General features: G+C 49.1%; 1 protein-coding gene and 1 long non-coding RNA gene across 4 annotated transcripts in view; one reads left to right on the forward strand and one right to left on the reverse strand.

Annotated features, from left to right (window-relative positions):
- The window catches only part of LOC147650828 (uncharacterized), a 130,809-nt gene that overhangs the window by 26,740 nt on the left and 79,564 nt on the right, over positions 1-24,505 (reverse strand). The window lies entirely within an intron of this gene.
- The window catches only part of LOC111934787 (axonemal central pair apparatus protein HYDIN-like), a 68,913-nt gene that overhangs the window by 15,245 nt on the left and 29,163 nt on the right, over positions 1-24,505 (forward strand). For all 3 annotated transcript variants that reach the window (XM_086848119.1, XM_086848120.1, XM_086848118.1), the window contains 21 exons: positions 712-811; positions 2,047-2,165; positions 3,337-3,560; positions 5,021-5,088; positions 6,550-6,782; positions 7,584-7,693; positions 8,928-9,063; positions 9,501-9,665; positions 10,548-10,700; positions 12,500-12,738; positions 13,869-14,127; positions 14,469-14,612; positions 15,951-16,091; positions 16,597-16,913; positions 18,324-18,465; positions 18,951-19,049; positions 19,759-19,968; positions 20,800-20,928; positions 21,892-22,069; positions 22,594-22,859; positions 23,566-23,699. In XM_086848119.1, the coding sequence (XP_086704245.1) occupies positions 712-811; positions 2,047-2,165; positions 3,337-3,560; positions 5,021-5,088; positions 6,550-6,782; positions 7,584-7,693; positions 8,928-9,063; positions 9,501-9,665; positions 10,548-10,700; positions 12,500-12,738; positions 13,869-14,127; positions 14,469-14,612; positions 15,951-16,091; positions 16,597-16,913; positions 18,324-18,465; positions 18,951-19,049; positions 19,759-19,968; positions 20,800-20,928; positions 21,892-22,069; positions 22,594-22,859; positions 23,566-23,699 (3,566 nt within the window). The remainder of the gene's footprint in view (positions 1-711; positions 812-2,046; positions 2,166-3,336; positions 3,561-5,020; positions 5,089-6,549; positions 6,783-7,583; positions 7,694-8,927; positions 9,064-9,500; positions 9,666-10,547; positions 10,701-12,499; positions 12,739-13,868; positions 14,128-14,468; positions 14,613-15,950; positions 16,092-16,596; positions 16,914-18,323; positions 18,466-18,950; positions 19,050-19,758; positions 19,969-20,799; positions 20,929-21,891; positions 22,070-22,593; positions 22,860-23,565; positions 23,700-24,505) is intronic.

The following is a 24,505-nucleotide window of genomic DNA, read 5'->3' on the forward strand; positions in this document are numbered from 1 at the left end:
CCAGTTCACATACTGACCTGAAGCATGCAGTGGTTCCCTGAGAAAAGGAGGCCAAATTCAGCCCAAGATCAATTAGAGAAATTCCAATCCCTTCCTGTACCCACAACTTGCATTATTTCTGAGTCTCCCTCCCAGTGTCATCTGTGAGCCTGGACAAAAGGGTGGAAGGTTTAGATGGGCCTTTAAATTTTCTTGCAGACAGGGACAGAAAACTTTTTCCTTTTCTGTTTATGCAAGCAAACCCCCACATCTTCCCATCAATCAGAGCCCTGATTCTGACTATTGGCATTGTGAGAGGTGATGAATTCCTGGTGTCTGCACAGTGCAAAATCCCTTCTCATCTTGGAATAGTCCCAACCCCTACTTTCTTTCAAAAAGAAAGTTAAACTAATATTTTTATTTCCCAGGGAGGAGATCATGGTCTCTCTTGAGAAGAGCCACCAGTGCACAGTGGCAGTTACATACTGTAGCTGACAGCAGCATGATGTGACCAACAGCTTGTGTCAGAGCAGTGGGAATGTTGTGGAGAGTGGGAGCTGATCAGCTGAGCACTGAGAGCTTCCAGTGTTGAGCTGGGTTTGGAGCGTTTCCTTGGGCTCCTTGTGTTCTTCACTCATCATTGATACTCTAAATAAAGGCTTACAGGACTGTGGTTGAAAACAAGAAATGGGAAGTTTGAAGAACATTTTTTGCTGTCTCTTTCTGTTTTAGGAGGGGGTGATTGGGCCAAATAGTTCAGCCGAAATCAAGGTGACCTTTAAACCCCAAAAAGCCCTAGAGTATCGAAGTGTGGCTTACTGCAATATCTCAGGTACAGCTCCTTTCCCCTGCTTCTCTCACCCCTACTGAAGCCATGGTGCAAGCCTGGGCTCCCCTGGAACTGCTGGGAAGAGTCCCTGGGCAGCAGGGCAGTGCTGGCACATGCCACTGCCCCTGCAGCTTCTAGGGAGTCTCCTGTGCAAGGCCAGGGTCAGAATCCTGGGTCTGGGTTACTGATCCCAGAACAACCCAGGCACTGCAGGGAGAAGTTTTCATGGCACGGCTTTGCCAGCATTTCCTCAAAGGCCAGAGCAGAACAGCTTGAGAGAACAAGCACTAAGCCCCTCTAGACCAGTGACCTCCAGGATGGGTCCATTTGGCATGGATCCATCATCAGGCAGCAGGAGCTGAGTTAGAAATGTGCTCCCTGAGCCTGGATCACCTCCCACTGCCCAGACACCACCAGACCAGAGGTGGCTGAGCCCCACTGAGCCCAGGGTCTTTGTAGAAGTATCACCCTTGGCCAGCATCTGCTTCTCTCCCTGTGTGGGAATTGGCACCTTGCAGCTCCCAGTCTGTGGAGATAGAACACAATGCTGAGTGTCAGAAGTTGAGGACTTTGGCAACAAAGTCTTGTGCTACTGGGCCAGGTAGTTTGGCAATTGCTGCCCAACAATCTGCCAGGTACAATTGCCAAACTCTTGATGAGCTTTGTGCCTTCACTGAATGGATTTCAAAGCTCCTCTAGGTGCATGGGAAGGAAACCATAGAATCATGGTATGTTAGGGATGGAATGGACCTTGAAGATCGTCCAGTCCCAAGAGCCCTGCCCTGGGTAGGGACACCTCCCACTAGAGCAGGTAGCTCCAAGCCCCAAGCAGCCTGGCTTTGAACACTCTCAGGCTGGAACCTCCACAACTCCCCTGGGGAGCCTGCTCCAGTGTCTCACCACCCTCACAGTAAAACATTTCTTCCTAATAGCAAACCTAAATTTCCTTTCTTTCAATTTATACCCATTACTCCTTGGGCTGTCATTACAGGACATCAGAGATGTTTTAAGCTCAGCAAACTGGTGGCTAAAATTGGAAACCAGCCCAAGGAATGGGTTAGAAATCAGAAGTCAGCCCCAAGGGATATCTCCTGAGGGAAGAGAAGGGTCCATATCTTCTCTTGCAGCGTCAGGAGCTGGTTGCATCCAGCTCAGAGCCAGGGGCTAGCATTCAGGCAGCCTGGAAAATAGAGTGTAACAGTGGGAATTATTCTACTGAAATGGACATCTCTCCCCAGGCCGTGGGAGCAGGCTGCCCCTGCACCTCAGAGGGGAAGGCCAAGGACCCTTGCTTGAATTCAGCTGTCATATGCTGAAACTTGGAAACCTTTTTATCAACACCTCCCACGTCTATGAGGTGAGCAGCAGGGGTTGGGATGGATCCTGATGGCTCCTGAGGCAGCAGCAAGCCTGGTGGACCTGTGGAATTCCTGGCAACATGGGCAGTTGTGGGCAGGGAATATTTGATGTACTGGTCAAATCTGGGGGGGTCAGAAAGGTGTGTCTGGTGTTCATGAAGCCCCAGTCCCTGCTTTTTGGCAGCCAGCCTTGGGGATCAGCTCAGAGGCTTCCTGCAGAACAGCCCCTTGGCATATAAACCAACACTGGGTCAAAAAGCTGCATGTTCAGAGGCTTTTGTGGCAGCACCAGACACAAAGCACCTTTGCACTGGGCTGTTCAAAAGTAGCTGGAACAACTGGCTGCATTTCAGCTCCAGTCCACTGCAAACAATTCTCAGTCAAGTGTCTCCTGCTTATTCCTAGAAGTCACAGGAAAGCCATCCAGCCTCCTGGCTCAGTGCTGGCCCTTGCAAAGGGCTTGGGAGTTCTTTCCCTTGCTGACCACTCCCTCACCACGCTTCTGCCATGGTGTACTTCTGGCTCCAGAGAGAGAAAAGTGTTCCTGGGAATAAAGCAAAGGATTTTTCTACCTGTTTGCCTCTCCCCCAGTAGTGTCAAGTTTGCAAAAAAAAATAAAATAAAGAGACAGCAACTGGAAGAGGTAGAAAATGAGGCAATGCATCATGCCAGACACTTCCAAGAGCTTGGCTGTGGAAGACAAAGGCACATTGAGTTTCCTTACCAAAAGATGGTGCTGTCTATACATTTTGATGCTGTTGCCTCATTATCAGTGTGTTGTTCTCATGATTTGGGAAAAGGTGAATGAGTAGATGGAACTGTTGGAGCTGTGCTAAGTGGGGCAGCGGCAGCTCTCTGGTGATTGACTACGCAGCTGCCCCACGTTGCTCTCAGGGCCAGCTCTGAATGAGCTTGGTGATGCTGGCCAGAGCTGGAGTGCTCTGTGTCCATGGGATAAGCCCAGGGTGACTCTGGTTATGTGGAGTTACTGCTGCTTTGCAGGAGAACCCAAAGGCAGAATTTGTCCTGTTGTATTTTTTTGACTTCTGCCATTCAGCAGCACAAAGCATCTTCTGCCTTTTCTGGGTGTTAATTGCATCATGAGACAATAACTCACAAGAAGGGAAGATTTTGCTATTATATTTCCATTTTGCTTTCTTGCTGCTGCAGGTGAAACTCATTAACCAAGGAGTTCTTGATGCTCCCTTTGTATATATCCCTTCAACCACAAATGTGGGCTGCTGTTTCAAGTTTACACCCGAGAAGGGTGTCATTGAACCAGGTGGGATCCAGACTATTCAGATCTCCTTCAGTGCCACCATACTGGGGGTGTTTGAGGAACAATTCCATTTCAGTGTGTCTGAATCTCCTACGCCTGTGATCCTGACAATTGGGTAAGGACTCTGGGAACTTGCTGGGCACATCTGTAGCTGTCTCTGGGACATCCCCCACCTACCTCATTTTGGGGCTGAGCAGAGGAAAAAGGTGTTTCCTGAGGTCTTAATCTCTGCTCTGATCCTTGCATTGCCTTAGTGTGAGGATGCCTGCTGCCCTATGTGGTATGTGGGAGCTGGATTGACTCCTCCCTGCAGGGATCTCCCTCTGCCTTGGGCCATGGCAGGCAGTGGGATGGATCAGCTTTGGGCAGTAGCTGCTCTGGGCTGTCCCACCTGAACACCCAGCAAAGCTCCCAGGGCTTTGGAGATGGGCCAGCCTGGGTGATTCTGCACCAGCAGCAGTGCTTTTAGAAACTTCTGCTCATAATCCATCCCAAATGGGCAGCAGCAGCCTCACCTCACCTGTCATGGCCATGCTGTGGGGGACAAGCTGTGCTCCCAACTCCTGTGCAGAGAGTGCTCCAGTACCTCCTGTCCACAGCCAGGAAAGGGCTGGGAGACAGGGAACTGTGCAGCAGGAATGTGCCAAGGACATGGGCATCATCCCATGGGCTGGTGCCACTGCAAGAGATAATCCTGGCCCAGCAAAGGGAGAAGGGGTGATAATAGGGGAGGCAGAGCTCAGTTCCACAGCAGCACGAGGGATTGTCCCTGCTAGCCTGAGCCATGGGCTGCTAGGATAACGTCATGCAAGCAGGAAAGCTGATGCTGGCTGCTCTGGAGCTTTGCAGCTAGGCTGCTGCTGTTGGGAGGCACTGGATCAAGGCAGTAAAGAAATGAAAGCAATCCACAGTTGATTATACCAATAAGATAAGGGAGATGGATAAAAAAGAACAAGAAAATTATTACTTAGCAAGACAAGAGTGGTGAGTAGGTCTGCCCATGGTAGAGAAACAATTATGCTGGCTTTGTTTTTGGAGGAAAAGTGCTGCTTTTTTATTTTGGAAATCAAGAGGGAACCTTTCATCATCACTGGTGACAAGCTGGTCTTTTCTCTAAACTCTGTCTGTAATGATTGCGTGGGTCAAAATCTCCTGAGAAAGCTCCTCCATGGGATCACGAGTTTGAGCTAAGAAGTAGCAAAGCAGGGAGCCCGTGGCTGGAAAGGCTGGTTACAGAAGTTTGTGGGGACACCTTTATGTCCATTACATTACAGATGGGGAAACTGAGGCAATGGAGCCATGTCTAGGTGTGTGTTCAGGGTCCACCAGCAACTCGGGGGGCTTCTCCTGCCTGCCCTGTGCACAAAGCCCCACCAGTGGCTGTTGGCTGCCGGCCACTTGGCTTTAGCTGCCTCCTGCCCACACGGACACTGTGCTGAGCACATGGTGCTGTGTTGATTTGAAGCCCACGGTGCCCCTGACCCCAGGCTTTATGTCCCCGAGCCAGGGCTGCCACACGCTTTGTGACTCCCTTTAACCGAGGCTTTTCCTCCTGCTCTGTGCTCGTCATCGCAGGGGCTGTGTCAGTGGACCGACTTTACACTTCGACGTCGGTGAGCTCCACTTCGGTGACATCTCCTTCGGTGAGTGTTCCCTGGGCTTGGGCACAGCGTGAGGGATCTGTGCGTTCCAGAATGGACCACTTGAACATAAAAACATCCATCACTCGTCTTCTGCCACAGCAGCCTCTTCAGGCTGGGAACTCCAGGACTGCTGGTGCCTCAGGTAGCATTTTGCCATTGTGAGATCAAATAGGACCAAGGAACAGAAACCCAGTATTTTCTGGTGTTTCTGTCCTGATTTAAAAGACAGATGTCTGCCAAGGAAGGTGGGAATCTTCCTGGAATGGAAAGATGACCCCCTCCATCCAAATTATTATACCTTTGAAATTACAGGGCTTCCAGGCAAAAATATGGGGAAAGGAATAATAGTTCTTTACTAGAATGTATCAGGACAGCACAAACAACAACGCAATAAAAGGAGTTTCCAACCTGCCAAGTGCTGTTTCTCCTCTTTGGTGTAGTTATGATCACAGGCAGGAGGAGCTGTGGGCTCTGGCAGGGCAGTGATCCCTTCCCAACTGGGAGGGAGGAAGGGAGGAAAGGTCTGCTCCCTGCAAAACCTCAGGTCTGATTTCACAACTACCACAACTCCTAAAAACCCTGAACAGAAAAGCCCACCCCCAGAGCCACAACCCCTCAAACCGCTATCCCCCTTCCCAGACCAAGGGGAAAATTCACTACGAAACCTAAACATATAACACTGAACTTTTTAAGAAAACAATTTGCCTTTCCTGAGCTGCTTCTTCCCCTCCCTGCATCACCACTGAGGCACTTGTTAAGTTGCCTTTTGAATAAATGAAACAAGAAAGGCAACAGGTAGAAATATGATTCTGTAACAGGAGATTCATCCTACTTAATCCAATTTCATTCCTAAGGTTTCTTCAGCTGAAGGCAGCTGTTTTATCTTTGCTTCTTTTTAACTGCTGACTGTTGTCTGCGTGTGGTGGCCTCAGTCTGTTTGGCCCAAACCAAGAGATGCCTTAAGGATCCTGCAGAGAGAAACTGCATTAGGGAGCTTTGCATCATGTTCTAGCTCCTGATTCCATGCTCACTTTCTTTTGCTGTAGCTTCTTCTCAATGCTGACTCACTGTTTATATATCTTGAAAACAGAGGGAGCATTGGCAGACTTAACAGGGAATTTTACAGCTTGAATTTTCAGAGCAAATGCTCGGTCTGGATGCACACTCATCAGAGGCAAATAACTGATGCTGGTTTGGGGCAGGTGAGGGAGCTCCTCCCCATCAGAAAGAGAGAAGCTTGGAGTGCTCAGCAGGGCTAAGAGTGGGCATTTTCAAGGCTAAAGTTTGGAATCAGTGTCAAAGCGAACTAAGTGACGATAATTCCTCATGCAGCTTCTCGGTGAGCTGAAGTTCAGATAGTAAAGAGCTAAACTCCAGTCACACTTTCATCCTACCAGGATATCCACATCAGGAGTCACGACACAATTGGTGGCTAAATGGATATTTGTGTCCTTTTCCTAGGCTTTCCCCACACCATGACCTGTCGCCTCACTAACACCTCCCCGGTGTCCGTGACGTACAAGCTCCGCATGTCAGACGATGGCACGCAGCCTGCTGTCAGCAGCATTGATCAAATCTGCAAGGAAGGTGACCCATCGTGGAGGAAGGGAATTCATTTTTATGTGGAGCCAAGGGAGTTTACAATGAATCCCAGCCAAGGGACCATCCTCCCCCAGGGACACCAGGATATCGAGGTATGGAAAGAGTCCAGCCATACACGCTTCAGCCCCAGGGCTAAAGCTTCACTGGAGTGTGGGAGGGCTTTAGCTCTGATGCCAGCTTTGAGCACGGTGTGAGTGAGAGATCTGCACTGGCCTGAGGCCTCTGTTAGCTGGATAACTCGGGATGTTCCTGAAGGAGCACTGTTTTGTTCCCAAAATCACAAGCTGAAATCAGGTACCAGATGGTCAAGTACTGGAGCCATTCTTGTGTTTTTGAGAGTGATTTCTTTGACTGAAAGCAGGCAGAGGAAGGATGAGGACAGAAGGCTGCTGTTTGTGAGATATCATTTTATAAAGCAGTTCACTTTTCTTCTTGGTCTCGTATCTCCTCTCCTGGGGAGCAGAATGATTTGTGTTTCCTGCAGGGGTCTTCAGTGGAGACAAAAACTCTTCAGTCATGAACTGCCCAGCACCTGCTGGGCCACACTTTGCCCTCAGCTTCCTGCTGTAAATCTGAACTCATTCTGTCCAAGTCAGCAGATTTCCTCTGCATTTATGTCATTGTAGTCAAATGAAAAATTGTCCCTTTAATTTGAATACAGTGGTTCATAGAGCTTTAGCCTAATGTTTTAATTCAGCTGACCTATGCCATGATAGCAAGGTGTGTTTAACAAATCTGGTATTGCCAAAAGGCTTTTGTTACTCTCAGAGACTGTGCTCTACACATAGACCAGCAGAAGAATTAAGGCAAAATCCTCCCTTTTCTTACCATGAAACAAGAACTGGGTAATGAGCTTTTGTAAGGAAAAATTTACTGCTCTCCTCTACCACCAGGTGACCCTGTGTTCCAACACGGTGATGGAATACTACCGGAAAATGCTGGTGGACCTGGTGGGCCTGGAGGGTATTGGCAAGGAAGTGGCATCAGTGATCATCTCAGCCAGGTACCTGCACTTCCCTGGCCTCTCCCAGCACACTGCCTGGCACAGGGTTTGCTGGCTGCAGCTCCCAAGGGAAGTGTTGTTTAATGTTCTCATGTTGTGAGCAGCTGGACACGAGAACAGCAGTGCTTGGAAAGCAGCCTGTGGTGAAAAGCACCCCTGCTCACAGCCCAGCACAGTCCTGGGCCTTATTCTAGAGGGACCAGGAATGGTATCATTTATCATGGCCTGATTTTTGGTGCTTGAGCTGGAACAAATTTCCCGAGGGCCTCCTCTCCTTCTTCCTGCAAGAGATGGAGTTGTGCTGGCTTGTGAGCACCCTACATTAGTTTGGGACACACCAAGCAGCCTGCTGAGAGTCAGGGTCTGGTTCTGTTCATGAGGGCACGTGACAGTGGGGAAGTGGCTCACAGCCAGAGTGGGGAGAGCAAGATCTTAAGACGGGAAAACAGCCCCTGATGTGGCAGGTCAGCTCTAGTTTTTCTCCTTCCCTCTGCTTCCCATTTTGATCTTTAATGTTCTCGACTTAAACCAAAAGTTGTTCTTGCTGCAGCAGAATCCCATCCTGCCGTGCTGCTGTGGGCGTCAGTTTATTGACAAGAGGGATGCAGTTCCCTGGTGCTGTTCCCTCTCCCAGGCAGAGCCATGCAGTCAGTGCCTGGGCTGCAGTTTTGTCAAGCAAGTGCCAATGGGGAGTGCATGGACCTGTGAAGGACTGAGGGAGCTGTAGGAACTGGGAGGGGGTGATCACCCACTCTGTAGGGCAGGTGGTGTCCCATGCCCTCCAAAGCTGGGGCAAACAGCTGAGTTTTCAGGCAGGGCAACAGCCCCGTGGGAGAGAAGGGAGTCATTTTTACTGAGACACTGGAGTCATGTGTTCCTTGAGCCTTAGTGAGCACTGATCCTTGTTGGGAAGGCTCCTCCAGAGCTCATGGATCACTAGGACTGTTACAGGAGTCCTTGCAAGCCTTCTGGGGTAAAGGAGAGGCTGAGGCAGCTGTAGGACAAAGTGCTCTGCCTGGAGTACTTGGCAGCCTCCAGGTGCTGCCTCTCAGGGTTTGCCCCTCCTTGACAAGATGTGTTTGAGTGGGAAGACTTTGAAGGCAGTTTATCACTCTACAGTGATTTGATGGTTGTTAAATGTCTGTTTGACAGTGACAAATGTGTTATCTTGGGGGTAAATGTTCTCTGTTCTCTCAGTATCTCTGATTCCCTTGGGGTCATCTCTTTTTCCCAGCTGTCTGGTTCCTGAGCTGAAAGTGTACCCCCAACTCATGCGGTGCAATAAGTGCCACCTGAAGGAGCCATATGAGAAGAAGTTCATCATTATGAATAAAACCGACATTCCTGGCTGCTACGGGCTTATCCCCCAGGTTTGGCATTGCATCCACCTCCTCCTCTCAAATATTATTGAGGAGATTATCAGGGGAAAAAAGGGTTTGGATAAGACTTCGCTGGTTTCTATTCAGTCTTACTCAGATCTGCTGAGAACAGGATCCTACCTGAATGTAAACTTTAGGATGCAGTTTAACCTCCTGAGGAAACAGTTTCTAGTCTTCAGGGTGTTTTCTCGTGGGAGATCTTAGAGGGTTGTGAAAAGCTGCTGCATCCACAGTCACCAACGCCTGTGCTGGCAGCCTCCTTGCAGGACCCCCTGAGAATGCTAAGCCTGCGATTTTTGCATCTTGTTTGTGTCTTTTACCTTTGTCCTGGGGATTTTTAAAACGTGTGTAAGTTGCTGTTGCAGTGCATGTTAAGGAGTTTAATTCAGAGGTCCCTCTGAAATTGCATTTGATTCTGTCCCTTCTAGAAACGCAAGGAGGACTCTCCTGTGTTGTACTCCAGCCCCAAACCCTGTGGCATTGTCCAGCCTCGCAGCACTGCAGAGATTCCGGTTACGATCGAAGTCCAAACATTGGGCGATCATCGCACCAAGGTTCTTATTGGCGTGTTTGGGGATGAAAGAAGCCCACTGGTGAGTGCAAGGGGAAAGGGGAGATGTGTGCCTTTGTGCAGCTCCTCCTGGCAGGGTGCAGAGTGTGCAGGGATTCTTCTGGGGAAAATGGGCACAGGCTGGAGAAGGACAGAAGGGATTGGTGGCATAAACAGCTCATGCTTTATAGGTGGCAGTCTGTGTCCAATGCAGAATGTAGTTCATCTAAGATGGAACTGAATATAATTTTAGTTAATTAATCTTTCAAATGCTATTAATTTTGGAAACATCTGCTTTAAAATGTCTTGTCATCTCTCTGAGCACAAAAGAGGACGTCAGAAGACTTCTGGGAACCTTGAGGTTTCTGCAAAAGAAAGGAAAGCTGGCATTTGAAAAGTAGTTGGAACTACTTTTTTAAACTTTTATTTAAACATATGGAAATGATGATACCAAATTCCATGGATGGCACCAAACATCTCAACCTGGGCCATTGTGGCACTGCATGAAAATCAGTCAACAGGAAGGCCAGGCAGTGGCAGGCTGTGCCAGGAATCCTGAAGTTTGACAGAACAGTTGTTTTCAACTGTCAGGCTGCTTACCTTAGAGAGGAAGAGTTTCTCCCCACCAGAATAACCAGTTGTTTAACTGTCAGTCTGGTCTTAACTAGAGATTTCTTGCAAAGCTCTTATCTTTGGGCAAATCATTTGTAGTTTGAAAGTTTCTCTTCCTTTAATCCTTTTTAATTTGGAGGCGAATATATATATATTTTTTTTTCTCCAAAAGCCCAGCATTTCAGCTGGAGAGTGGTAGCTGTCCCTAAAGAAATAATTGAGCAGGGTTGAGCTGTTTAAATTTCATTAAGTTTTCCTGTTGTGGTTTGTTTTGGGTTTTTTTTTAATCTTTCTTGCCTGCTTCCTGGAACAGAGAGCAGAAATACTGAGCTCTGGACAGCTGGCAGAAATCTACGGAACTCCAAGGGTGATACAGTTCGGCATGATCCCGGCTCTACAGCCTAATCCACAAAGTCTTACCCTCTTCAACAAAGGTCTTGTCCCTACAGAATTCAGGATAGAGATCGTAAGTATCTGTGGGGCTGTTTTCCAGGGAAATTGACTGGTCACTAGCAGCCATGACTTGGTTTTTATATGCAAGATTTCCATAAGACCCTGTGTGAGAGGAGGTGAGATTCTCCAATATTCCATCTGAACAAGGCAAGAGGAACCTGGCTCTGGAGTGGTTTTAGCTGGGGCACCCCTCAGTGAAACCAGGTGCAGAGATGTTGGAGCAGAAATTAGTCTGGATTGTGTTGACAAGTTCTCCCTTAGTTTTATGGAAGATCTGTATCTGTGCGTACATCACATTTTTGGAGCTCTGAGATCAAGAGAAACCTGTGGTACTTTGCTCTCCAGAGAGTATGGATTTCCTTATGGTTTCCCTGTTCTATCTACATTTGCTTTGTGCCAAACTGCTGTTCATAGTAGGGAGCAGGGTGTGAGATCTGTCCTCAGACTGCTTGTGGGGAGGCAATTGTCACACCTCCTGTGGGTCAAGCCAGCTGGGCTGCCCACACAGAGACGTGGGGGTTGTGCACCCTCACAGCCTGTGATCTCTGTGCTGTTGAAGAGCATCTTTGGGGACCAGCTGCAGAGAAAGGCTGTTTAATACGTGGAGGCTGCATAGGGCAGAAGGAGCAGGGCTGGTGCAGCCAGGAAGGGCTTGTAGGCTGGGGCTGGGTGTCTGCTGGAAGGGGAGATTTATGAGGGGCTTGAGGTTTGTGCTTCTTCATGCTGGGTGTGTTGAACTTGTGGAGCTGCTTAAAACCTGATACTATGGACTTGTTTGTGTTTGTGGATAAAGCATCAGGGCACGTGGCAGAGTCTAGTCACAGCCTCCTGGGCCAAGGAGGAGCAGGGTGAATTTTCCTCTTGCTGCTTTCCCAGCTGTTTGGGGGATAAATGTAACCTCAAAGTGAGGGATTTTTCCAGGACAGCTTTCTCTAACTCCACAATGAAATGCTGCTTTCAGCCTCTGCAGGGAGCAGTGCACCTTGGCTGGGTGGTCGTGGTGTGTAAATGATGGGTTTCACATGCTTGTACCAGAGCCGGACTTGCAGAGCTGTGTCTGTACAGCTGTGCTGGTGCAAGACCTTTCTTCCCTCCTTTGGGCAGCTTCCAGCTCTCTTGCCCAATCCATGGAGTCCACGAGAAAGCAGATGACAAGGGCTCTTGGGAAGAGTGAACCATGCCCACAGAGCACATGTCATCCAGTTTTCTTTCTGCTTCCTGCTTTCCTGCTTTGCTATAACCATTTTGAGGTGGCTTTTCCAAAGCAGAGGGCACTGGGGCACCTCTCTACAGCTGATGGTCAGTAGGAAGTGAGGGCTTCAATCCTTCAGGGGATCTTGAGGAGCATTGATGGCCCCTTGGGAAGGAGTAGTTTGGTGTTGGAGTTTTGCTCAACTGGTTTTGCAGAGATATTCTTCAGGCTCTCAGCAGTGTTCTCCAGCTGTGTGGTTTCTGGAGTGGGATTTGAGCAGTCATGACTTCCTCTGGCCTTGAGCCTTTGTGAGAAGCCAGGAGAGAGAAAGCAGCTTTCCTTGGCAGACACTCCAGAGCAAGACTGGGGAAGGAACACTCTCCTGAGGATAAGTGTCCCTTGGGTTGGGCAAAACTGGGTTAATTAGGTGAGTCTGTTAAAGGAGGGGAAAATACAGGTTGTATGAGCTCTGCTGTTGCCTGATAGTGTAGCTTAAATTTAGGGGAATGAAGCCTTTATGATTTTTATCCTCCCCTCTTCAGTCTGTCCTTTTATTATATCCCACAAGGGACCAGAGTGTATGGTTTCCATCCTAAATGCATATTATGCTTGTCTTACAGCTTTATAAACCCCAGTGCTTTGTTATTGAGCCCAAAGAAGGAGTGATCCCTGCTAGGGGTGAAGTTCCTGTGACTGTCACAGCAATCCTGGATGACGTTGGGATTTTTGATGACTCTATGCAGCTGTTCATTAGGAACAGCCTTTGGACCAGCTTCGTACTGAAGGCTGAGGGCACTGGCACCACAATTGTCATAGACAAATCATACTCCCTGAAGCTCAACTTGGGATACCAATTCAGGTAGGAGATCTCTCCTCTCCCACCTCTCCTTCTGTCTCAACAAGGAGTAGTTTTGCTGTAGTCATTCAGGCAAAATCTTCTGTAGTGTTCCAATCCCTGACTCCTTCCCTGAAGGCAGATTCCTTCAGAAACATGTGGTGGCTAGTGGAGAGTTGTTAGATACCCTCAAAAGCTACTGAAAGGGAAACCAGTTGCTAAATGGCCACTGAATTGTCTTTACTTGTAATACATTTATGTCCTCACTTGATCAAGCAGTGGTGTCACAGCTCCCCCAGAAGAAAAGGTTCCCAAAATGGCGCCCGGGTGAGGCGGTCCCTCCGTGGGGCTGAGGGACCAAGGGCAGATGGCCTCACAGCCTTCCCTTCTGAAATGGCACTTCCCAGGCAAGCAGGGCCTGGGAACAGAGAGACAGGAGAGCACCAACCCCCCCAGGAAGGCAGGAGCCCACAGAGCAGTTCCTGGGCCAGATGGAAACTGCTGCTTTGTGTGGGGCCCGCACTGCCACTGCCGCTTCCTCCTGCTGTTCCTGGGCCCTGCTGCTGCCCTGCTGTGCCCAGGGCCTCGATGGCTTTTTTGCTGCCAGCAGAGTTTGCAAAGTTCACTTCAAAACAGTTTCTAATTGTAAAATGAAGTTCTACAAATGGCTCTCAGTGCAAAACCAAAGCTGCTACCAAGGGGAGAGGCCCTGCTGCCCTGGTTTCCTCTCCTGGAGCAGGCAGACAATTTTTACCAGCTTGCTGGCATCATCCAGAAACTGCCTCCGATCTGGCTTTTAAAAATGCCTGCAATCATACCCCCACACACAAGGTCCCCAAGTGCAGCATCTCAAAAGATTCAGTAACAGTTTTGGGTGCAGATTAATACAAAATACAGTAACAGTATGAATCACCACAGAATAAATATTTTGGAGGAAAACACCAGGTCTGTTAGCCCCACCTGGAAAATACTCCATTACCATTACAAATACATTTCTCTTTGCAATAATGACATCAGAAGGGCAGTTTATCAGACACTGTTTCTGGTCCACATTAAGAGCTGGAAATGAAGACAGTCTCCAAGTTATTAACACAAGTTATTAACCAGGGAAATTGCTACTCCCATACTATTTTCCATCCTGGCTTCTATTCTAGCCGCGTTCCCTGTATTCGTCGGCTCAAATTAACAAACAGAGGCCAACATTTCCAACGGCTTCTCTGGAGAGTGGAATGCTACAGACCACCCAAGAAGAAGTGCAAGAGCGTCTCAGCCCTCAGTAGCTCCAAGACCAAAGATGATTCTGAGACCCCCAAGCGTACCACCCCCGTGTTTGGGCTGGAGCCAGGGTCAAAGCACCTGTACCCAGGCGAGTCTGTGGACGTGGTGCTGCGAGGCTTCTCCCACATCCCACAGGTGAGGTCCCCACCAAGGGCATGGAAATAAATTACACTTGGACTAGGAGCCCAAAAAGAAAGTGAATTAAGTGCCAAATCGTTTATCTGGGGTAAACACAGATAAAACAAAAGCCATGTGAAGGGAGGGAAGTTCTCACAAGTGCCTTTTGTGGGCATTGGGGTGCAGTGTTACAGACAGCTGAATGCAGAATAAATAAGCTGCATCATGGGAAGAAAAGGGGGCAGTGACCACTGTAACTCTGTGGCAGGAATAGGGCCTGTGGTGGGTGCTGAGCCAATGCAGGGCATTTGCTGGTGCCCTGCCACCATCCACTGGTGACAAGTGACTCTTGCATGCAGGAGGTGCAGGAGTATGCGGAGTGTGAAGCTGCCATTGGGACAAGCACCATGACGAAGAAGATAATAAAAGCAATCATTACCTGCAAGTTTATTGATCCCTCTATAGAAGTATCAGCCAGAAAATTCTCCTTCCGGGTGGAGAAGGTAAGTCTCTGGATTGCATCCTGGCATTTAGCAGCATGGCTGAGAGTGGGGCGTGCTTGGTTAAAGCCCTTCTTTGCCCTTCCTGAGGCACTTTGTAAAGTGAGTGAAGATGCTTTTAGAGATGAGACTGGTATTTAACTTCCCCAAAGTAGAATTTCAGTTACAGCTGCACTGCCAAGTAGGTTGTGGCCACTTCCAGAGAAATGACAGTTTCTCTGCTGACTGTAAAGGGCGGTTTTTGAGGATCCTCCAAGGCACGGTGATGTCTGTATACCAATTACACCGATGCTGTAGGGATGCTGGGGAAAAATGGAGGTTCCTGTGAATTCCTCAGGCTGACAGGAAAAACCCATCATCTCCTGTGTCTCTTTGCCTTCTCTGCTGCTGGCATGGATGCTTTATGGTATAGCTATAAGGTATAGCTCTGTGCATTTCCCTTGGCCTCACCTGCTTCAAAGGACCCCCAGACATCCTGCAGCTGCAGTGATGATAACACTGAGGCAGAGCAGGTGCCCTTTCATCTCTGGATCCCAGCTCCAGCATTATCTTTCCCTCTCCTGTAATTTGTCTGAAAATGAGAAGATGTTTCATGATTTGGATTCTGTAGTTTCAGGCCTCTCCTCTGGTTCCCAGGCTTCCACTGAAGTAGAATCCCTGGAACAGGCAGTTCAGATGTAATACAGAAGCTTTTCAGCTCTCCCTGATTCTGCCTGGGTTCTGCTCAATGCCACACACACAACTAATTTATTGCATACTATGGCACAGCACCTGTTTGATATCAGTACATCCAAAACTAGTTTCCCAAACTCTCTGGTTTCTCTAAAGCATGCAGGAAGCCCAGCACAATGAACAGATAGGAAGGAAGAGCCTAGGCTGATCATAGCTTTGAGACCACACACACCTTGTCCCTGTAGCAGGGGCTGCAGGACACGTGTTGCAAACTAACTGCTTTTACGAGGCTGCTAGAGCCAATAAGGTTGTAAGAAATGACAGCATGTGAGTGAAGATCATCCAGTGCTGTTCTGCCCAATAGAGAGACAAAACTGGAGACAAATGGCCTGGATTCACTTTCTGCTTTAGACTTTGTTCAAGCAGCTGCCTCCTCTTAGGGGCCTATTCCCTCATCTGTTCATGGGAGTGTTGCCCTGTCCCCCAGAGGATGCTGTGGTTTCTAAACATGAAAAGCACCTGCTATAAAGAGAAATCTCCCGGAAGGGTAGAAACAAATAGAAGGGGTAAACAGACATGTATGCACTTCTGGGGCTGAAAAATGCAAGATGCAGCAGAAGCAGAAGGAGATCTATGGCTAATTAAGGCTGTTTTTCCTTGTTTCCATAGAAACCAAATGATGTCCTAACTCTGCAGTACAAGCCTTTGACTTTAACAAACACCTGCTCCCTGCCGCTCGACCTCATGCTGTACTTGGAGCAGCCGTTTATGGTCTGCAGTGTGGACCAGCAGCCCCTCCCAGATGGCCAGGTGAGCAGCCCTGGACTCCTCCAGTGGGGCTGGAACAGGAGGGATGTGGTTGGTGCCTTTCTGTTGGGAGGCCCTTGAGTCAACAAGTTTATTGTGTAGCATCAGCAGTGGGCTGGCCTGAGCTGCATCAGCAGAGCTGCTGAAAGAGTGAAAATCTTACCTGAATTGAGACGATCTATCCTGGCTTTAAGGCACAAGGAGGAGGGAGCAGGCAGCTAGGCCTGGACATGCCATGCAGTAAAGGTGTCTCCTGGAGAGCATCCCAGCTCTCCATCCCCTTGTATTGCTACTGAGCAGAGAAACGTGAGCCTGAGGGAATCCTGGACTGAACTGTGGTGCCTGCAGCCAGACCCTTGCTGTAAAGAAATGAACAATGAACTGAGAAGCCCCTGCTGGGGTCACACTTCGAGTATTTACTGTTTATGACATTTACTATTTTCATGCTGTCAAGACCTTGGGAATTAATCATGCTACAGGTGATTAATTACTGTTCATCTCCTCACAGCCTGTGAGAGTGGGTGTAGGACAGACCTGTCATCTCTACATTGCGTTTGACCCAGCTTATAATCTGGATTTTAATAGCTGGAAAGAAAAGAAGGTTCTGAAGATAAATATGGTCAGGAGCCATCGTTATGTGGAGCATATCATCCTTTGGGGAGAAGCCCACTTCCCAAATCTCCAAATCCAGCCCAGCACCCTGGAGTTTGGCTGCATTGTGGCTGGAACTGAAACAGTGCATTCTCTGAAGATGACCAACTGCAGCCCCCTTCCTGTCAAGTACCACTGGTCATTCCAGGCAGACAGCCAGGTGTACAAGTTCAGGTATGTGCACCTTTGCCCTCTCCTCTTCTTCCTGGTGTGCTGTTTGTACTTTGCAAAGAACAAAGCTGTTTGCCTAGGACCTGACAAACTGCTTCTGTCTTCTCCTTGTGCAAATAACACTGACCAGCTGTGGTCAGGCTGCATGCTCAGGGAATAGGTTTTCCACCAGTTTGGTGCTGTGTAGCCCCCATAATGGTTTTCCCTGGGAAGGAAAGCTGGGGCAAAAGCTGCTTTCTCAGACCTCTGTGGCCTGAGGCGATGTCCACCTTGATGAAGGGCTCCTAATCCCAGCTCCCACAGTGATGCTGGAGGCCCTTTTGGGGATGCCCTTTGGGGGATGCCCTTTTGGCCCCTCTGCTTTGAGATGGGTCCTCTCTGCAGGAGCTGCTCTCTGCTCCTTGCCCTCCTCCCTTGCCTTGTGCTGGAGGATGCCCAGAAAGTCCCAACAACAGAGAAAGAGCTACTTAGAGCTCTAAGGAGAGCTACTTAGCGCTAAACATCCTGTTTCCTTCCCTTTCCTTCTTTTCTGAGACAACTCCTTTAGTGCCAGGACAATTCCTTTCCCAGGGGTCAGCTTTCAGTGGACACCTTGGATTCTTCACTCCCTTTTTTTGTGACACTTGTTACTCATTTTGACTTTTCCCCATTGCAACGTGTCTCTTATGGGTTCTGTACTGCTGGACAGCAGGACTTGTTCATCACATTATCTCCTATCCCTGCCTCCCAGAGTTTCTACTTTAGAGTGAAAATGTCATTGTCTGGGCACTGTGGTCCTGAGAACCATTGCCTCAAACCATTCATTAAAACCAGACAGTGGAATAGATGATTAGGGATCTCTTGGGGGTTATGATAAGAGAGCTCCTCATCCAGAAATGAAACCCAGCCTTAGGTAAGAAGCTGCAAAGCTAAAGACAGTTATTATTTGGGGAGCAGGTCATGAGTTCATGGCTCATGAACACACCTCAGAGTGATGTGAAATGGGAGAAGGGCATGATGGCAGAGTTTTCCAGGCAGCTGGCATCAGGGGAATGAAAAGCCATGAGAAATGTGTTTTGTTGTGGAGAACTCTCAATAGAAAGAAAAAAGAAGATTCATTTTCTCTACAAAGACTGATGAAAAGACTATAGCAAAGTTAAGACTGCTTTAAACACCAGGTTTTGTCTCTAGGTTGTCAGTTAGAAAGAGAATGGTTGAGTAGTGAAAGAAAGGTTTCTAGAAGTTTTATTCTGGTTTCTTGTTCATGTAGTTTTGTTAATAAACCTTCTTTATTCCTTTTAAGTTTTAAGCCTGTTTTTCCCTTCTCCTAATCTATATCTCACAGCAAGAAATAAGTAAGTTTTCTAGTAATTTTTTTAGCTAGTGCTTTAAAACCACGACAAGGTCCCTGCTCACAGTTATGTTATTTTCCAGATATGGGCCTAACCCACATAAAGTCAAACCCCAACCACCAAAGGTGAAGAGCACCTGTTTGGATTGCTCAGCATCTGGAAATGAGGAGGAGACAGACACCATGAAAAAAGCACGGCATCTTCTCCAATGTTTAGCATCAAAGGTAGATTTTCTTGTACACCTACTGCTTGTGTTGCCTCCCCAGCTTGGACCAACAAGTCATGCTCGTGCTGACATCCCTTTTTGCTGCCCTTCTGTCCTGTGCCCTGAGAGTGGGCTGGGCAGCACGGCCTGTGGCTGGACATGGGGTGTGTGGGAGAGAGAAATAGGAGAGTTTTCCTTGGAGAAGCCTGCTCAGATCCTGTGTTGAGTGTGGGACTTTTTTGCCTTGTTTTCTTCACAATGTAAGATGAGGCTTTTATTTGCATCATGATGATTAAGACCTCCAGCTTCTTTCCCAGAGCAAGCTGTGATGAGTCCTGATCTCCATGTACCCTCTTCCCAACCCTGCCAGACCACCTGTTTCCAGGTCTCTGCTTTCACCCAAGGGTTGGTATTGCAGTGGTGGCCCTGAAGCTGTCTTATAAAATGAGACTTTGCAAAGTGGCTCTCTCCTCCTCCTAGCATAGAAAACGGTTTGTTTTTCAGCTGCCACCACATATGCGTGGAAGGTATTACATCCCACTGGGGTTGTCAGGATTCAGGCACTCTGTGGACATACCGTGGACTCACCTAGAAGTGGAGAAGGTAAGAGGGAATCTGTCTCACTTCCACATTTTCAGTGTGGCAAGCAGGGCTGTAGCTCCCAGTCCCACTGGTGGCCCTCAGCATTGCCCACGGAGGGGCCTCACCTCCCTCCAGACCCATCACAAAGTGCTGCTGAAGCAACTAGTTGTTGGACAGGCCGTGCAGGACATGTTGTAGGATGGCCCAAGGACACTGTGCAGCATCTGTGAAGGGCACTGCTCCTCCCTGGACATCATCAGGTGGTCCATAGGAAATTTCTGCAGGAGCTTTTGCTCTAGCACCTTGAGAAAGCAGTATATAAATCAGAGAGAGAAGGGAAAAGCCTCAGGAGTCAGATGAGCTGGGCTGGAGTCCTTCCCTGAGCTCCCTGGGCTCCAAGAGCTCTCAGTCTGAGTCTCCTCTTTTCCTAGAAGCAGTAAGCAATGCTTTTTAAAGGCAAGTTGTTGATCAGAGATAATTTCTACTGCCAGGAGACATCCCAGTTCACTTTAATGTTGTGTATTAGCGCATTGATCCGTGAGTATGGGAGAAGATTTTCACCATGGTTCCTCCACTGGTCAGTGGCATGGATACAGGATGAGATCAGGATGATTCTGGCTGTGTTGTTTGAGGAATAGATCCCTCTGGCTACAGCTGCACTTTGCTCCAAGGTGCTCTTCTGCATCCATTTCCGTGCTCAGCACCTCAGTCTCTCCTGTCCTCCGCGCAGGTTTTCAGTATCCTGCCACTGTCGGGTGAGCTACAGCCGGGAGAGAGACAGGAGGTCTTCTTCACCTTCACTGGCCACCTCAACACCATTGCCCATGTCACAGCGCTGTGCCATGTGGAAGGAGGCCCCACCTATGAGGTGGAGCTGACCGGGGAGGCCTCACGCATCAGCTACTCCCTGAGTGCCCGGGAGATCAACTGCGGCTCCCAGGTACCACACGGGTCCCCGGGCACGGCTCCTCGCCTTGCCGGGTTCCTGCCCACCTTGCTCCAGAACTCCCTTCCCAGCCCCTTTGTTGTCTCTGGGGCTTGGAAGCACAACCTTTGTGGGACACATCCGGCATCCAAGCTGGTTTAAAATGGCCATCTCCAACCCTCTCCAAAATGTTGGGAATGCCTCTTTTTCAGGGTACCTAACATTACCTCCTGGGACAGGCAGGGTCCCAGTGGGGATGCTCTGAGGGGCATGTCCCTGAGACATCCCTCTGCTGCTTCATTCCTAAAGCCTGAGCTCCAAGGAGATGCTCTTGTCTAAAGCTCTTGCTTAATCCCCACAATAACCAAGGGAAGAAGTTGTCTCACTATATTAGGAGACTGTCCCAGAATGATCCCCACGTCACTCTTTTCAGTTGAAAACCCACAGCTATTTCCAGCTGCTGGCCCTGTCTGTGTTGCTGTGTGACTCCCTTGTTGCACGTATGTTGCTTGCCAATACTTGCATGTAGGTGCCCTTTCTTCTGGAGTGCCTCAGTGCTGTCTCTGTTTCTCCTGGCTGTTGGTGACCCCTCAGAGGGCCTGTGTTCACTGGTTCATTTATTACTGGCCCTCACATGGTTGTTGCCACACCCCTGTGTGCTGCCAGAGCTCCCTGGTCCTGTGCAGGTGCCCTGTGCCTGGGGGTTCCCTGGGTTCCCAAGTGCCCCTATCTTCTCTCTGGTCCCTGCTCCCATGTGTCTGCTTTCAACTGCAGGAGAGAGGAAGGAGATTCCCAGCAGCAGGAATGCTGGGTCTGTAACTTCCTGCTCATATGCCTTCTTTCCAGATATTTAATGAAATTCGTCACAGCACAATCACCCTGGCAAACACTAGCAAGATTGAATTCAACTGGGTGCTAAAACCCAGAACTGCAGATCAAGATCTGCCTGGTGTGTTTCTGGTCCAGCCCACCACTGTAAGTAGCACAAGTGACTGACCCCAGCCCCGTCAGGTGGCCCAGGAGAGTGTTAAAGGGACAAAAGAGCAGGGGTGGGGGGTGAAAGGGGGGGAAAAAGTTGGAGGGGAAGATCCCAAACCCAGCTATGAGAGAGAGAGAGAGGGCTGTAAGCAATTTCTGCTGGGGGCAGAGAAGGTCAAACAAGTGCCCTCCTGATAGACTCCCCCATGGCCTTGGCTGGTAAGTGGTTCTGCTGTCACAGGGAAGACACTGGCAGGAGGCACAAGTGACTCTTACAAGCCCTTGGGAGGACACACTGCACCCCAGGGTCAGAGGCTTGACCTTTTGGGCACAAGGAAGGTAGAAGGTGTGAGAAACAAAGCCCACTCCTCACTTAAAATTTAAAGAAAATTTAATGGGAGACAGTAGGGGACAAAGTCAATAAAGCAAAAGTAACAGCGGTGGGTGCCTGGCTTGGGTACTTAGCCACAGCCAGAGGCACATCAGTCAACACAGAAACACCCCTTATATGCCCTGGGTATGGCATCAGCCTAATACAAATTTATAAACAGTTATACGAATTCAAACATTTTAATAGTTCCTCCTCTGTCCTGTCTTTTTGGAGTATGTGCAGTTGTCCTAGTGGTGGTCATTTGTTACTTTTCAAAATTGAAAAGCTTTCCATTCTTTCATTGATTAAATGTTAATATTACAACAACTCTTCAGCAACATTGGTATCACAACACAACATTCACAATTAAAAGAACTCTGAACTTTAGCAAAGCTTCTTTTACAAAAGTCAACATTATAAAACACCTAGTATTTACTCTAACAATTGCGACTGCCAACACTGTAATATTCATCGCGAAGGTGCTGTGGTCTGATGGTTTCTTCTAGATAGAGAACCTGTCCTCTCAGCCTGTCTGTCCCCTGAGCCATCAAACAATGATGCATTCCCTTCCTCTTCTCCCATTCCTGCAGGGCTCCATTGCACCTGGTGAGAAGCAAGTGCTGAAATTCTCTTACATGCCAGGATTACCAGGAGCCTTCAGCAGGATTTACCAACTTAAAGTGGGTGACCTGGAGCCGGAAAAGATCTGTCTGAAAGGAGAAGCGTCCTTTCCCATGATCAGTGTCAACCTGCCCTGGAACATCAAAGGTGGGCACTGCCTGTCTGCTGCCAGGAAGGGCCCCTCTGGTTTTGTTCCCTACCAAATGCCCATAGGGCAGCTCATGCCCACCTGCACCAAGCCTGGAGGGCTGCAGGACTCCCAGACCAACTCAAGCCATCTAGCTGCTTTGTGAGTCTTGAGCAGAGGATTCCATGTGGCCTTTGTCCCAGGAACCATCCTGCAGAGCTTGCCAGCACATCTGGCAGGGTCCTGAAGGATGATGGCTGGACTGAAAGGCTTGGGAAAGTTGTAAGAGAGGCTGGCAGGGCTTCTGGCAGGGCTTCTGGCAGGGTTGGACTTGCATGACATTGCAGGGGATGAGACTCTCCTCTGTGGGGAGGACGATGGGTGGGAGCAAACATGAGGATTCAGAGAGGAGCAGCAGCATCCACTTTCCTTAGATGGCTTAAGGAATTTCTTTCTGGAAGAAGCCACTGTTGGGAGGCAGGGACATCCCAGCTTAAATGGCACTTTGCTCACACTTCTCTTTGTGGATATTTTCTTCCTTCAGGCGATGAAAAATATGAGAAGCCACTGCAACAGCTTGTAAAACACATGAAACAAGATAGTGAGAGCAATAAATCAGTTGTTGGGAAGAAGAATCAGAGCCCAAAGACTGAGACTTTGAAGTCTCAGACCCCAACGACTCAGACCACAAAAATTCAGACATCAAAGCCTCCGACTGTGAAAATTCAGACCCCAAAGACTCAGACCTTGAAGACTTGGAAGCCAAAGACTAGGAACCTGAAGTTACTTCTGCCTGGCTCTGGCATTGTAGTAAGAGCAGATGCAGCCCCATTTGGCACATGCCACCTTTTCCATGTCACCTGAGCCCTTTGCAGCCCACAGCAGCTTCCCAGTGCCCTGATGGCACTTGGGACCTCCCTGCCCACTTAGAACCATGTGTCACCTCAGCATTGTCCCTAGGGCTGCCATTCTGGTCATGGTCTCTTCTGGGGTAGTTTCCTGGCTACCTCAGGGAGAGATCCTGAAGGCCATGCTCAAGGGTTGATGGTGCTTTGAAGGAGATGCAGGTTATTGCTGGGGAATTTGTTAGTCCCAAGCCAAGCCCTGCCAGATTTACAGACCTGAACAGCAGCTGCCTGACTGCGCCCTAGGACTGTGCTGGCTGTGCTCATCTCTAAGACACCAGCTTGGTCCCGGTTCCCTTTCAAGACAGCTTTTGTCCAAGCTGCCTTGGTCCTGGCTGGGGGCAGGCAAGTATCTGGAGCTCTGGAAGGTTCCTGGCTTGTCTGTCTGCCTGGCCAGATCAAGGAAATTTTGCCAGCAGTGGTTGGGCAGGCAAAGATGCTGGAGATGAGGTCCTGGCTAAGGGAGCAGGGAGTGTCACAGACACTGAGCAGCCCAGACAGGAGGACCCCACATCCCCTCCTAATAAGAGTAGGGTGAGATCCTCTTTCAGGTGCATGCTGGGCCCTGGGAAGAACCTTTGCTAACCAGGCACTGTCTTCCATTTCCTCAGTCAAAGCCTCGGCTGCAGATGAAGATGGTGAGCATGCTGATAGAGAAGGCTGCTCTGGGTCTGCAGAAAAATCTCAAATCCCATTCCCCGAAGACCAAGTTCCCTGACAAGCAGCTGCGCCAGAGCCTTGTTGAGTGAGTAGGGACTCCCATCCCCATCTCCAGGTGCCCCGTCAGAAACACCCAGCAATGTCCTCCTCTTGTGAGAGCTCCTCGTGTCTGCAGAGCTGGGAATAGCTTAGAATTCACAAAGGCTCTTGTCCCGGTGGCTGTGACACACTATATGTCAGCAGCTGAGTGCCCTCCCTTCCCCAGCACCACGCTGAGCTTTGGACAGCTCAGCTCCCCCCAGGTGTGGGGTTCTGTCCCTAGAGCTGGGGGGATCCACTGCAGACCTTCAAGCCCTTCCAGACAGCATAAATTCTGTCCCTGATGACTAGCTCTGAAAGAGACAGCTCCCAGCTGATGTCTTGGTTCCAACTAACAGAGCACACTAAACAAAAGGGGAAGGGAACTGCACATGTCAGCAAACCCTTTAAAACCCTAGATCAGATGACTTGAATCCTGGTGGGGTGGCAGGGCTTATCTCGGTAACTTGGTCCCTCCCTTTGCACCATCATGATGCAGCACAAGCACAGGAGGCTTCAGTTGAGGAAGAAGATGCTCTGCAGAACAGATCATGTGATCTGGTTGCAGAGCAGTGAAGATTTCCTGTACAGGCAAATCTTATTCCTAGGCCCCAAAACAATTTCAGGCTCAGGCTGTACACCAGGCTAAGTAGTTGCACTGAGACCAGTGGAGGCCCAGTGGACTCACCTCTACTGGCTTTTCATAGCAGAGAAACTGTGACCAGTGTCCATTTTAAACTACTTTTATTTCCATGTACCATTGGTAGCTGATAAAACCTAGGACCTGCACTCCCTGTGACTTCCCAAAGTCAT

This window comes from Cyanistes caeruleus, chromosome 12 (assembly GCF_971803275.1).
Source record: "Cyanistes caeruleus chromosome 12, bCyaCae1.hap1.1, whole genome shotgun sequence".
Classification (NCBI taxonomy): domain Eukaryota; kingdom Metazoa; phylum Chordata; class Aves; order Passeriformes; family Paridae; genus Cyanistes; species Cyanistes caeruleus.